At 36.0% G+C, this 15,394-nt stretch overlaps 1 protein-coding gene across 12 annotated transcripts in view; it reads right to left on the bottom strand.

Annotated features, from left to right (window-relative positions):
* Positions 1-15,394, bottom strand: part of PCGF5 (polycomb group ring finger 5) — a 117,795-nt gene that overhangs the window by 12,399 nt on the left and 90,002 nt on the right. For 10 of the 12 annotated variants that reach the window (XM_055081168.1, XM_055081169.1, XM_055081175.1 and 7 more), the window contains 2 exons: positions 9,629-9,727; positions 6,951-7,040 (listed from right to left, as the gene is read on the bottom strand). In XM_055081168.1, the coding sequence (XP_054937143.1) occupies positions 6,951-7,040; positions 9,629-9,727 (189 nt within the window). Of the gene's footprint in view, positions 1-6,950; positions 7,041-9,628; positions 9,728-11,347; positions 14,310-15,394 lie in introns of those variants that run through there. The other 2 variants (XM_028481350.2, XM_028481351.2) reach the window with 2 other exon arrangements.

The raw sequence follows: 15,394 nt of genomic DNA, 5'->3' as shown, positions 1-15,394 counted from the left end.
AGTAAACACTTTCCAAAATATGGTAGTTGTTTTTGGAAAAAGTCTTTAATAACTTAGTGACTGGTGAATTTTAGCTTGAAATTATTTTAGTCTCTAGATATGAGTTTTGTTAATATTCTGCAAATATTTACCAAAATGGTGACCTATCCTTTACATCTCCTCTTCAAATACTAAATTCCTGAGAAAACCCTCACCTTCTCAATCCAGGAGGGGCGCCCTCTTTCTTCCAACTTTTCCTGTGAGTAATCTCTCCTAGATCTCCTCTTCAACCACCCTGAGAGGGAACACTGAGGATCTCAGAGCTCTGAGAGGGGCAGGGAACTTGCCTCAGCCTGTAAGCGATCCATGTTCTGTTTTAGATTAGGTTCTTTATATTCCTCCGATTAGACTCTTAGTCTCCATAACTATTTTAATAGCATTAGATTGTGAGCTCTTTGAGTCTGAATCTTATTCATATTTGCAATCTTAAGAGCTAAGGCACAGAACTGGCAAACAGCAGCCACTCAAATGTTTTATGAGTAAATCAATGAATGAACATATTTTTAAACTAGTGAGTAGATTCATTTCTAAATCTACCATCTTTTAACGGTTAACCATTCATATTAAAAAATCATTCCCAAATCTTGATTTTTCAATATTATCCTGAACCCTTATTAAGCATAAACATTTTAACTGTAATGGAATTATGAAACATAACACACTTTAAAATTATGCATATATGAATTCAACATCGTGTCCTTCAAAACAGAAAAAAAAGATTAAAAATATGTGAGATACAAATTAACCAGGATAAACCTAACATCCCAGAGCAGGTTTTTAACATATACTTTGGAAGAATATTTAAGTAAGCAATTATTAAAACAAATATACTGGTAGCTTTTAAAATAAAATTTTAGATATTTTCCATTTCCTGAAAGACTTTAGCAATTTTTTCCCTAGAAGTTAGTCCATGAATTTCTGTACTGGGCTCATCAACATGCTGTAAGACACTCCCAGCACTGCTATCGTTGACAACCTTCCCCCTTCTCTCCGAAGACTCCCCATACTGGGGCCTATCAGACTTCGCCTAACTATGCAAGTCCCAAATAGCATTTAACAAGTAAAGAGGGTAGAAAGAGGCAAATTTCACTGTTTGTTTGTTTGTTTTTTTCCTATTAATCTCTGGTATCAGTCAAGGTAGATGTTTGCTTTTCCTAAAATTGCTTGGTAATGCAAAGAAAGCAAAGCAAGGAAAAAGTGGTGTGGTAACTTTAGGTAGGGACTGGCAGGGGTTGTTGGAAGAGATAAAACCAACCAGGATTATCTGGGAAAAGGGGGAGTCCTGAGAGTAGGTACTCAACCGACCCAAGGAAAGGTAAGCAGGAAGAACATGAGTTCATGGTGAAAGCTGAGGCTGAAGAGACAGAGATATTAACAGTTAGCTTGCAGACATGAGACTAAGTGTAGGAGGAGAGAATTATAATAATAATGAAAGCAAACATACATAAACTATTAATAAAATAACATTTATTATGTCCGGCACTCTGCTAAGTACTTTATTATATAATACTTCATTAATTCTTACTAAAATTTTTCAAGATAGGTATTATTACCCCAGTTTTAAGGACCAAAAAACTGAGGCAAAACTATGCAGCGGGATACAACTGGGAGGAAATAGCTGCAAAATACATAATAAAAGATGAATATCCAGAATACATAAAGAGCTCCTAGGAGTCGGTAAGAAAAAGATAGACTTCAAAATGGAAAAAGGGGGCAATGGATATGGAAAGAAACTTCACACAAGAAATACAAAATTGAAAATATGAAGTGTTGGTGAGGGTATCAGAAAATGGGCACTCATACATCATTGGTATGACTATAAACTGCTAAAAACTTTTTAGAGGACAATTTATCAGTGTCTATCAAAATTTAAAACATGCATACTCTGCTGTAAATCCACATCTGGAATTTAGCCAATAAATATGCTTCCACATGTGCAAAAAGATATATACACTGGAATACAGCATTGTTTGTAATGTCAAGATATTTGGAAAAAATCTAAAACGAGTCAAATCAAACGAGTATATTAATCAAATTATGCTACAACCACACAAGTGGAATACTATCAACTTGTTACAAATAATTATTTTAAAATTTACTGATTCTCCACAAGACATATTAACAAATGAGAAAAAGAAGCTGCAAAACAATACATATGATCCCATTTATGTTTCAAAAATGTGATGAACACTGTATGGGTATTATAAACAGAATCCATGTAATTAGATTGGTGATTAAGTCCCTTCCAAACTGAGGTCTAATTCTTCAATTCTACACCCTCAGTTTATGGATGTGGAAACTACAGGGCAGGCCAGTGGTCATGGATCATGTTCCCTAAAATCATCTTACTCAAAGGGTGGCCCCAAATATCAGGTGCACAGACAACGCCTGGGAGCTTGTCAGAAATGCAGAATTTCTGTCCTTACCCCAGAACTACTGAATCAGAATCTGTATTTTACCAAGATTCCCCAGGTGTTTTGTGATTTGCATTAAAGTTTGAGAAGCAATGGTTTAAAAAAAGGTACATTTTCTCCCACTAATAAGCAAAAGATGAACACCAATCTTGAGGTGCAAATACTGTTATGAACTGAAAAATTTCTGGGACTTAGCTAAGTTTGACTGGATATTTGATTCCTAAAGATAAAATAAAAGTCTTTCAAAAATGCATCACAATGAAGACAAGGATCCAGAAAGAGCACAGAGGACAGAAAGCAGGCTGAGCCTGAAGTGAAACCGTCTCAGGATAAAGGGGAGGAGTGGCCCAGATGCTGTGTGGCACACGCAGAAATGTCCTGCTCCTGAGGAGTGGAGGCAAAACTGACTCCCCGAGGTTCCCCCTAGGAGTCTAGCAAGAGGACAAGACCAAGAGGTGATCTGAATATGGGGGATCCTGCCTGAGGCAAAAGACCCAGAAAGGCAGAGGTGGCATCCAACATGAAGAGGAAAGAAAACCACAGATTCTACTCAGAGACACAGAGAAGAGTCCAGAACTTCAGAGGGCACCCCACAGCACCAAACAGAATAAAAGACTGCAAATGCCAGCCAAGTCAATCGAGAAATTTAATCCAATGCCAATCACAATCCCATTCTCAAACTCACCTAAACAATAAAGGGGGAAAACTAGCCAACACAATTTAAAAAATAATAATAATGAGCTTTTTCCTAACAGATGCTGATAGACATCATAAAGTAACCTAGAAGGCCCAACTATTTTCCTTATAAGTTAGTTTGGACTTTATTTAAATATATCCCAAAGAAAATGGACAATTGAGGAGTTTTAGATAGGGGTGTTATGTGATCAGATTTTTATAAAAGCTATAATGTGAAATGCTGGTGTAGGATAAGTCCTACTCAGAAGAACAAAACAATGTCCAGGAACATAGATATACACATCTGCATGTGAACACATAGGTCTAGATACATATGCACAGATAATGGTGACATCTCAAAACAATGAGGCAAAGTATGACTTATTCAATAAACTGTATTTCTGGCAAAAAATTCTTAGAATAAGTTTTAGAGTCTTAGCCTTGTTGTAGGTGTGTGTGTGTGTAAATGAACAAATCCCAGGTAGATTAAAATGTTTAATATAAAAAAGTACCAGAAGTAAGTGAAAGAACCATAAGGCGGTCATTAGTTTAGGAAATGTGCCGACCCCAGACCAAGACAGAGCCAGTTAGCAGTGCCAGTAGAGAGAGTAACGAGAGCTTTTCAGGCAATCTGGAATCTTGCTGGCAGTGAAGGGTAGAGATGGGAAAGGATGTGACTGCAATAAATATGCTGGAAGGGGCTTAAGAAAGAATTGTTTTATTGTTAGTTTGTCCATTCACTCCAACTGTCAGAATTCATCAATTATAATAACTCATAATTAACTGGAACATGCGCAAAAATTTAAAATTTGTTTAACAGAAAACAAATGGGAAACAGACTGAAATAAACAAAATGACCTTTAGGCTATATTTTGCCTAACTACTACCTTATAAAAGACAAAACTTTCAGTTTACTCTTCAAACAAATACTTACTGAGTATCTGTAAGAGGCACTGCTTTAGGTGCTGGAGACTGAGCAGTGAGCAAATAATCATCCCTACCCTCAGGCTACAAGTTAGTTGGGGACAAACAGTAAACATACAGAAGAGGCAGAGTGACTGTATGAAATACTGTGGAGAAGGGCAAGGCATGACAAGGGGTTAAGAGTGCCAGATCAGGAGAGGGGTTGGACTATTAACGGAAGTCAGAGGCCTCACTGAGGAGGGGATGTAGAAGCAAAATGCTCTGAGTGAAGGGGGTAAAGGGACCAAGTTAGGTGGATAATTGTGAGTGAAGGGGGTAAAGGGAACAAGTTAGGTGGATATTTGGGGAGGCAAGGGCAAGCCTGGCATGTTAGAGGAAACAAACACAGAGGCCAGTGAAGCGAGAGGGAGGGAGCAAAGGGTAAGAGCAAAGATATCTTTGGGGAAAACTGTGTGGGGTCCACCATCTATAGGTCCCTGGAAGGACTTTGGCTTTTATCTAAATGCCATTAGATGGTACGGGAGAATTTAGAGCACAGAAGCGACATGTTCTAACTTGTGTTAAGAGGGTCACTCTGGCTGCTGTGTTGGGTGAAGATGGGAGGGGGCACAGGTGGCAGCAAGAGTAAAAGCATGGGATAGGGAGGGTGGGAGGGAGACGCAAGAGGGAGGAGATATGGGGATATATGTATAGGTATAGCTGATTCACTTTGTTATACAGCAGAAACTAACACACCACTGTAAAGCAATTATACTCCAATAAAGATGTAAAAAAAAAAAAAAAATATATGTATAGGTATAGCTGATTCACTTTGTTATACAGCAGAAACTAACACACCACTGTAAAGCAATTATACTCCAATAAAGATGTAAAAAAAAAAAAAAAAAGAATAGAAGCATGGAGCCCAGTTAAGAGACTTTTATAGAAATTCTGGAGAAGAGTGACAGTGGCTTGGACCAGTGACAGAAGAGGAGGTGATAAGATGTAACTGGATTCTCATTACTGTATTTTGACGGTAGAGGTCAAAGAATTTGCTAAGGATGGATGAAACTAATCAGGACTGACTTTAGGGATCTGGGTCTGAGAAACTGGAAAAATCGAACTATTAATCTTAGAACTGCTGAGAATGTGAAGGCTGAGGGAGAAACAGGTTTAGAGGAAGAGAACAAACAAAAAGCAGGGTTGTCACGCCAAAAAAATGAAATGGGCTATTACTTTACTATTGTACTAAGTATAAAATGTGGTATTTTTTTCTATTTATTGGTTGTTTTTACCTGAATAAAAATAAGGTACTAAACCATTTTTTTGAACCAATTTTTATTAAAATATGCCTTACCCAGGGAATTTATTCGGAAATGTGTAATGAGAAGCATAACTGTAGTAAAGACTGGTTTCTCTTTATTAATAACAATTTCTATGAATTAGCTCTTTCATGCTTTGACATTAAAATAACTGGCAGTGTGGGAGACCTTTGAGAAGGGATCTGGTGAAGGACAAGTGAGTATCAGTAGATGTCTTGCAGTGGATGACGAGTTACAGCTCTTCAACCTTAAGGCAAACCTATTCATAATGATGATATCAAGCACTAACACATACTGAAGTGTCCAATGAACTATCAAAGAAAGCTAAAATTATACCAATATTGTGGTATTACTATCATGTGTAATACCACAATATTTAGGCCCTAGCAGGGCCAGGCAAGAGAACTGACTACCTCTGTAATCTGCACTTGGTACCTGAAACATTCTGGTTAGATGGATTAAATGAGTGATGTATGTATAATCATTTAAAAATATATAAAATGTCATAGGCAAGTAGTAATTTACCAAATACAAAGACAATTAGAATAAAAAAAAAAAAAGGAGCCCTAGAGAGGTTTCATGAGTTCCTCAAGGCACACAACCAGTTGGTGGCTGGGACTAGAACATAACTTATTCCTCCTGGTCACGAGAACTCAGCCTCACAAGGAAGGCGTCATCCAAGTGGGATGTGAACAGAAAAAAATTCTGAATTAAGAAGTTACGTGCTTCATTTATTATTGTATCATACCAAGACAGTTCTTCTGAAAAAAAAAAAAAGTTCCATAGATGTTTACATTCAACATAAGTGTGTTTCTGAACCACTGTAATTGTGTGAGGCTGCATTTCTTAATTTTGTGTTTTTTATAATTACTACTGTATTCCTTACTGCTACATATCAGGCTTATAATCCTAGCCCCTCAAATTTCCCTAATATCAATGTTACATATAACTCAGATAAGATACACTTGAACCTTCTAATTAACCCTAATCAGAGATATAGTTCAAAATACAAACTCCTTTTGGGTTTTTAAAAAAATTTTTTTAGTTTCCTCCTTTTAATCATCTCTCCCATATTGCCTGGGGCCTAAGGCACAACAATCTAATTCTGACATCAGAAACCACTGCAAACTCACTTACCCTTTGGTCCGATTTTATACTTTCAATGTAAAGGCGGTACCTGAAAAAAAGATTATCTAGATTCTACCCTATCTGTTTCCTCTACCACAAACAAAAAATATCTTAACCATTAAACATACTAGTCAGGGCAGAACTTAAAAGTTCCCATAATTTACTGGGGTTTAAAAAAATGTAAGTGCTATCTCCTCCATCTCTAGGTTAGCTGAGTTCTGAACATATTCAAACTGATGTTTTAAACTTACCTTAAATATAACAAAAACATGTCTAACACAGATCTCGGCCTTGTACTTGGGACCAACTATCATGGAGTAGCCGAGAAACAATAAGAGGAACCAGTTTCTTCTTTCCCAAGCTAGTTTTGTTTTTGTTTTTTTTTTAAGTGTCTAAATAACTGTTAAATTTGAATAACATAATGGTAAAGAACTAAATATACACGTAGGTAAATATAAAAGCAATTTACGTTTTCGCCTCTTAGTCGCCATCTTGTCATGTAGATGAACTCCATAGTATGATCCTTCCCCATAATTTCACCATTGCACAGCACATCCAACTTTAAAAAGAACAGTTACAGATCCATTAACATAAATAATTCTCAATTCATAAGTGTTTTAAACTTTTTTTCCCAAATTTCAAAAAAGATTCAGATACTTATATCAAAATAGAAGTAGTGTCTACTATTTGAGAAGAACACTGGATCTTTCTATTAAAAGCACTGCCTCATCTCATAGGTATTAACAATTCAGATATAATTAACATGAATCTCTGTCTTGTCCCACATACCTCTATCTCAAGTTCATCACCTAATTTTGAAATGCAATGTGAACTTTCTTAGTCTATGTCTCTGTGCAGCCTTTGAAATTTAGACATATTTCTGTGATTTCTTACTGAATGAGAAGAAATTGTGGAAACCTTATAATTCCTCATGGCACATTTGGCTTATGAATTCATCTCCCATTTGAAGGAGCTGCTTTCCTCCTCTGCATTAGTTTATATTTGCAGTGGGTAAATGAATGGATATGGATACATGATTTTGGGGGGCTTCAAGGCATTCAGGCTGACAGAACAATTAGCACCAGGCCACAGGCCTGTATCTCCCAGGGCTCTCCACCTCTCTGCTCTGCTTAGTTGGTAACCTGCATAATATTTACCATGCCATCTTCCCACCTTATATGGAACTTCAAAAAAGCGTCATACTTATCAATGCTCACTTTTGCTCTAGAGTTGCAGCAACCAAACAACCACTGCTCCCCCCCAGTCCTTAACAAGGCCACAGGAGCTGTAGCTATGATTTACGAATTCAACAAAGCATCATTAAACAAGCATTTATTACAGATCCCTATAAATAAAACATTTTGGTTCTCTAGAGATTAAAAGCAAACTGATAGGATTTAATTTAAAGTGTGGAAAGGAGGAAGAAGAATGGCTTTTAAATAATTCTTGTCTGGCTAGACAGAGACTGGAGTTTTGAACTTTAAGTCTAAAATGAGTATAGTTCCAATTGTACTAGATAAATTATTAGCTAAACTATATTGATTTTTGGATGATTTATGGTGATGTAAATGGACCTCAGAATGTTTTTCAGACACCACTTTCTTTATCTTGCCTGTAAAATAAATTCATAAGCAAAGAGGTAAAGGGACTTACTTAGGATGTAATTCCCAACTAGGTACGCAGCTTCTATTATTGTCATTTGAAAACCAAACCATCCTGCCCCAGTTACCAGTGCTGTTACAGATGCTTCAGCTGTTAGGTATTTCATTAAATCATCCCCTTACATGTGGGGCAGTAAAGTAAATAGTACTAAAAATCATAGGGAAAGTTCTTGGCATTGGGATAGATAAGGAGATGTCAGTGAATTCAGTTTCTCCCCCTTCCATCCTTTCTATAGAAAAGTCTATAGAGAAATGTATATAGTAAGTGCCAGCGGTAAGACTGTATGAGAGTAACAGTTCTCTCAGCTCTAACAACTTCCTGAAAACTAGAAAATAACTCAATGAGTCACACTTGAAAGTAAGGAAATAAAACTGCAAGTGGTATTTTGCAAGAAGAGAATAAAGAGCAAAACCAAATTATAAAAACAATTTCATTTTTCTATTTCACTGTGTTTATATCTATAAATCTTTTTTTTTCTTTTACTTTTATCAAGTACATATGGCTTTAACATTCACAATTTTTTTCCTAATGTAAAAGTTACTATCTCCGGAAATTTTTTTATAGGACCAAATACATAAGAATTAATTCTTAATCCATAGATTAGTCATCTGCAAGATATTTTAAAATAAGGTCAGGTTCAGAGGTTTCCTCAAAATACAGACTTAATACTTGTCAATGCCTATGTTCAAATCCTGTTTAATTTCTGCTATGACTGTTCATATGAAAACTATTGTACATGAGCCTGAAAAACTATTTTTCCTTTGATGTCTCTGTTTATACAGGAAACTAGCCTCGATCTTTAGTTGTTTTAGATGCCACTAGAGGAACTAAAAGGGGAGGAAGAGAAAATTCATACAAGTTGCAAGACTGCTGTTTGGGCAGGTGAGAAATGGTAGCCGCATCTCCTTGTAAGGGATAGCTAGAGCTATAGGGTCATAAACATTCTCTAACACTGCACACATTACAAGCTGTACTGTGATCAACATCAGGGCAACTGACTTCTGTAAGAAACTAGTAGACTACATGTATGCAGATGCAGTATGTTGGTTTTACTTAGGTCTAAGCAAATATCATTTTTGCATTACAGAACTAAATGAACATTACAAAATCCCTTTGATAAAAAGACAATGTTTTACATTCTGAAAAAGAAGTCTATAAAGAACTCATTAAAATGGACTGAAAGGTCTCAGACTGAAAAAAAAAAAAGACATACCATAAAGCATGCTGGCATTAAAAAAAAGTATCCATTTAGCTGGGATATTTATTTCAAGAATACTTAATGTTATTTAAATATCTCCTCTAATTATAAAACATTAGGTTTATTAGTCAGGACGTTAAATTCAAAAACACAGATTACACAAATAGAATATTACATTCCAAAAATTTTTAACATGAAAGTAACCAAAGTTTCCACAAAATTAATTTGTTAGAATTTTACTTCAGATTAGAATTATCAAAATGATCAAGATTAGATTATTCACTTACCTCATAAGAACTTGGAAGTTTTAGTTTTAAACTTAGAAATTTTTTAATAGTTCCCACAGTTACACGTGTAGAACACCGAATGAATTTCTTCATTAAACCCTAAAGGAAATAAAGATTACTAATGAAAATATTTTACCTCGCTTTTAATAACACTACAGGTGTCATTTCCACTATCATTTTGAGTATTTTCAAGATGTATTCTGAAAATGTTTCAATTTAGAGATCTTTAGTACTTGTGAGTAAAAAATGTTCCTAATTCTTGGGTACTTAGATGATATTCTTCAAGAATATCATGTACCATCATGTGTACAAGGAAAATCCTTGCAAACATGCAATCTGCATTCCTCTAAACCTTTTGGTAAAGAATACATCATGAGTTTAATTGAAAATAAAGTCACAAAAAGCATATAAAATATTTTGTCACTTTTGAAAAAATTAGGCACATTAAAAAAAACTGTCAAACATAAAAATTTTTTTTCAAAGCAGTGATTTCAAATTGGGCTCTGAGGAGACTTTGGGTTCAACAGGAGAGAAGCCAGTTAGGCCACAAGATCCCCACCAACTAGAAGTCGTGTAGTATGAACTCTTGGTTGGGGAGAAATATGCCCAGTCAGTGTCTGATGGGCTGTGGCAGTACTTTAGTGGAAAAACAATGTTGTATATGCCTTGATTTTTCACATTTCGTTAGCAGTACTAATTCATTAAGCCTGAACATCACTAAAATATAAGAACCAATCTAGAATGGACACCCAAAATGAGTCAAAATGAGGTTGTAGACATGATAAACATGAACCAATTTGTGAAACAAAACTATATTCCCAAGCCTTAAAAGTTATCAATACTAAAACAAAAACAAAACCCAGCAATTGAATTTTTTAAAAGTATAAAGTGTTACTTCTACTTATGTTTAGGAAATTAGGTCAACAATTTGGAGATGTTCTTTAATTCACTAAGTCAAAAAGTAGAACTATCCAGTCAAAATATATTCCTAGCAAAATATATTTCCCAGCCAAGACCAACAGAAACTAACCTACAAATGACACCTGATCACAATTCAGATGGTAAAGTATCCATTAAAAGAAAACAAAGTTAAAAGTCACATCTAAAGCAAGAGGTATTCTACCCATTTCAAATGGGAAGACTGACATTCTAGTCAGCATGAAAACAAAGTGATAGATACACACATAGACGTTCTCTCTGTTATCTGCTCACATCACCTCAACCTCATCAAGGTTTCCTATCTGTTTTCTTGCTCTAAACAGCTTATAAATAATTGTTATCATGTTTCATAGGTCCCAGTTAAGTCAGAGAATAATGTGAGGGTACTGGAAGACCCTTTAAGTGTATTCTTATCTGCGAGGAAGTCTAATATTGAAAGAACCTGCAGAAATGACCTGGCGTCATTACTTATAACCTTCTCAAAATTATTAGTAAGTATAGAGATGTCAGAAGAGCAAAGATTTTAAAAAGTAGGCAAAAACTTATTTCTGGAATTTATAATCCAATAAGGTTTGACATTGATCGCTAACAAAACTCCATCTTGGATTATTTAATATTTGATTTGTAAGTACTTTGGAAATAAAAATATAACAATTATGCATTCTCTCTCTATAAAAATATAACTACACAAAATCAACCTTGTTGTTTCCTAGCTAGGTGCACTTGGGAACTGCTGTATAGCTCTCTGAAAAGTAGTTGACATATTTTAAGAGGGGCAATGACAATTAAGGGTGATCAGTAGATGGTGATAAGGCAGGTGGGGAGAACCTTAAAGAGGTGACCCTAAGAGCAGTGCTTCTTCCCTAACCATTTCATTTCATGACACACATAGGAAATGGAAACATTCATACTACACACAGGGGGGTTAAAAGGGAGACCCCTGGGGCAGTGGATGTGTAGCCCAGACCCTGCTCTGCTGCCCTGAGGGGATCAACATCTCAGCACACCTGTATATTTGAAGAAGTAATATATGGAAAAGATTTGGTTTATGTTTCAAGAATGTTAACTTCCCCTTTCATGGAACAATCCCCTTGCCTTTTAACCGGTCCCTTCTGACTCAGGCCAGAAGAGGAACAGTTCCAAAAAGGCTCCTTTCTGCTTCTAAGGTGGTTACCCTAGAGGGTTTTTTTGCTCTTTATTCCTTTGTTTTTAGAAGAGTTATAAAGACTAGATCTGAAGTCAAATAGCGGTCCATGTCACACGTTAGATGGGCTTCCAGTTCTAGGATACACTTCAACAAATTCTAGTTCTTGTGATAATTATTATTGAATTTTTTTTTGTTTTTAAGCCCAAACACCTTACAATGTTTTTTCTCTCGTCTTCAGAATGGTATGGTTAGTATCTCCACCAGCTAACGCAGTTGTTGAGCTTGACTTTTTTTTGACTTCTAAAAAAATTGAATTCAAACACTACAGAAGTCACCATTTAAAGCATACAATTCAGTAGTTTTTAGTATATCTGTGAGGCTGTGCAACCACTACCACTATTTGGTTCTGGGACATTTTCATCACCCCCAAAGAAACTTCACACCCACTAGCAGTCACTACTCATTCTTCCCTGTCCCCAGACCCTGACAACTGCTAATCTAACCTTCTGTGTGTATGGAACTGCCTATTCTGGACATCTCATATAAATGGAATCATACAATATGTGTTTGGCTTCTTTCACTTAGCATAATGTTTTCAAGGTTCATTCATGTTGTATATGTTGTAGCATGTACCAGTATTTAATTCCAGTTTATAGCTGACTAATATTCCAATGGGTGGATTTATCACATTTTATCCATTCATAAGTTGATGGACATCTGGGCTGTTTTCACTGTTTGGCTATTACGAATAATGTTGTTATGAACATTCATGTACAAGATTTTGTGTGAACATATGTTTTCAATTCTCTTGAGCATGTATTCAGGAGTGGAAATGTTGGGTCATATGGTAACTCTGTTAAACTTTTTGAGGAACTGCCAAACTGTTTTTCACAGCAGCTGCAGCACTTCACCTTCCCATCAGTAATGTTATAAGGGTTCCAATTACTCCACATTCTACCCAACATTTATTATTTTCCTTTTTTAAAAATTATAGCCATCCTAGTGGATGTGAAGTGGTACCTCATGGTGATTTTTATTTACATAGCCCTAATGACTAATGATGTGTAGCATCTTTTAATGTGCTTATTGGTTATCAGACATTTCTCCAGGGAAAATATACAAGTCAAATCCCTTGCCCACTTAAAAATAAAAAGATTATCTTTTTGTTGTTGACTTGTAAAAGCAGTTTATACATTCTGGATACAAAGGCTTATCATACATGTGATTTGAAAATACTTTCTCCCATTCTGCAGGCTGTCTTTTCACTTTCTTGATAGTGTTCTTTGATGTACAAAAGTTTTAAATTTTGATAGTCTAATTTATCTTTCTTTTGATGCTTGTCCTGATGATGTCACTTCTAAGAATCCACTGCAACATCCAAGGTCATGAAAACTTATCCCTATGTTTTCTTCTAAGAGTTTTATAGTTTCAGCTGTTACATTTAGGTATTTGATCCATTGTGAATTAATTTTTGTACATAGCATGAGGTAGGGATCCAAGTTCATTTTTTACATGTGGATATTCAGTTCTTCTAGCATCATTGGTTGAAAGATTATTCTTTCTCCTTGAATTAACTTTGCCCCGTGTCGAAAATAAACTCATCATAGATATATGGATTTATTTCTGACTTCAATTCTGTTTCACTCATTTATATGTCTATGCTTATGCCAGTATCACACTGTCTTGATTACTAGAGCTTTGAAGCTGGTTTTGAAATTGTCCTTCAATGTTTTTGTTCTTTAGAGTGTTTCTGACTATTCCAGGTCCCATAAAAGGCAGTTAGAATTTTGGTTAGAATTTTCATTGAATATGAAAAGCAATTTGGGTAGGACTGCCATCTTAGCAATATTAAGTAAGTCTTCTAATTCAGAAACATGGGATGCCCTCCCATTTATTGAGGCCTTCTTAAATGCTTTTGCTGTATTGTAGTTTTCAGTACACAAATCTTACACCTTTTAGGGTTAAACATATTCCTCCTAAGTATTTTATTCTTTCTGATGCTACTGTAAAATGAAATCACTTTTTTAAGTTTCATTTTTGGATTATACATTCTCCATTTATTCCTAGTTCTTGTATCCTGTAACCTTGCTAAGCTTGTTTTCTAGCTAACATACTTTTTCTGTGGACTCCTAAGGATTTTCTATATACAAGACCATATCATGTGCAAATAGAAATAGTTTTACTTCTTTTCTAGTCTGGATGATTTTAGTTTCTTTTTCTTGTCTAATTACTCTAGCTAGAAACTCTAGCACAATATTGAATAGACGTGGTGAAAGCAGATATCCTTGTCTTATTCCTGATCGAAGGGGGAAAGCTTTCAACATTAACTACGATGATAGCTGTGGGTTTTTTGTATATACCTTTTTCAGGTTGAGGCAGTTCCCTTCTAGTCATAGTCTGTGGAGTGTTTTTACCAAGAAAGAGTACTGGATTTTGTCAAATGCTTTCTCTTCATCTACTGAGATGATTATGTAGTTTTCACACCTTTATTCTAGTAATATGGTATATCACCATTGAACCAACCTTGGTCGTGATGTACAATCCTTTTCATATGTTGCTGGATTCAGTTGGCTGGTATTTTGTTGATTTTTGCATCTGTATTCATGAAGAAAACTGGTCATAATTTTCCTTTCTTCTAAAGCTTTTTTTGCAATTTTAATTGTGGTAAAAAACAGAACACAAAACTTACCGTCTTAACTGTTTTTAAGTGTATACTTGAGCAGTGTTGTGTATATTGACACTGTTGTGAAACAGATCTTCAGAATTTTTTCACTGGGACAAACTGAGTTGTTGTTACACTAACAACTCCTTTTTCCCCCCTCCTCCCAGCCCCGGTAACTACCATAATACTGTCTGTTTTTATGTATTTGAATAGATACCTCAAGTGGAATCACATAGTATCTGTCTTTTTGTGATTGGCTTATTTCACTTAGCATAATGTCCTCAAGTTCATCCATGTTGTAGGACATGACAGGATTTCCTTCCTTTTAAAGGCTGAATAATTAAAGGCTGTATCCACTGTATACACCACGTTTTGTTATCTGTTGATGGATATGTGGAATGCTTCCACCTCCTTGGCTATTGTGAATAGTGCATCTATGAACATGGGTGTCCAGACTCTGCTTTCAATTCTTTTGCATATATACCCAGAAATGAGATTGCTGGATCATAAGGTAATTCTGTTTAATTTTTGAAGGAATCACCACATTGTTTTCCATAGGGGTTGCACAATTTACAATTTCACCAGTAGTGCACAAAGGTTCCCATGTCTCTATGTCCTTACAGACCCTTGTTATTTTCTGTCTTGTTTTTGATAGTAGCCATCCTAAAGGGTGATATATTACTGTGGTTTTGGTTTTCCTTTCTCTGATAATCAGTGATGTTGATTTAGCATCTTTTCATATGCCTGTTGGCCATTTGTATATCACCTTTGGAGAAATGTCTATTTAACCCCTTTGCCCAATTCTTTTTTTTGTTTTTTGGGGTACGTGGGCCTCTCACTGTCGTGGCCTCTCCCGTGTGGAGCACAGGCTCCGGACGCGCAGGCTCAGTGGCCATGGCTCACGGGCCTAGCCGCTCCGTGGCATGTGGGATCTTCCTGGACCGGGGCACGAACCCGTGTCCCCTGCATCGGCAGGAGGACTCTCAACCACTGCGCCACCAGGGAAGCCCTGCCCAAT

The sequence above is a fragment of the Physeter macrocephalus genome, chromosome 20 (genome assembly GCF_002837175.3).
Source record: "Physeter macrocephalus isolate SW-GA chromosome 20, ASM283717v5, whole genome shotgun sequence".
In the NCBI taxonomy this organism is placed as follows: Eukaryota; Metazoa; Chordata; class Mammalia; order Artiodactyla; family Physeteridae; genus Physeter; species Physeter macrocephalus.
The sequence above is the reverse complement of the archived record's forward strand: the minus strand, read 5'-3'. Positions and strand labels throughout refer to the sequence as shown.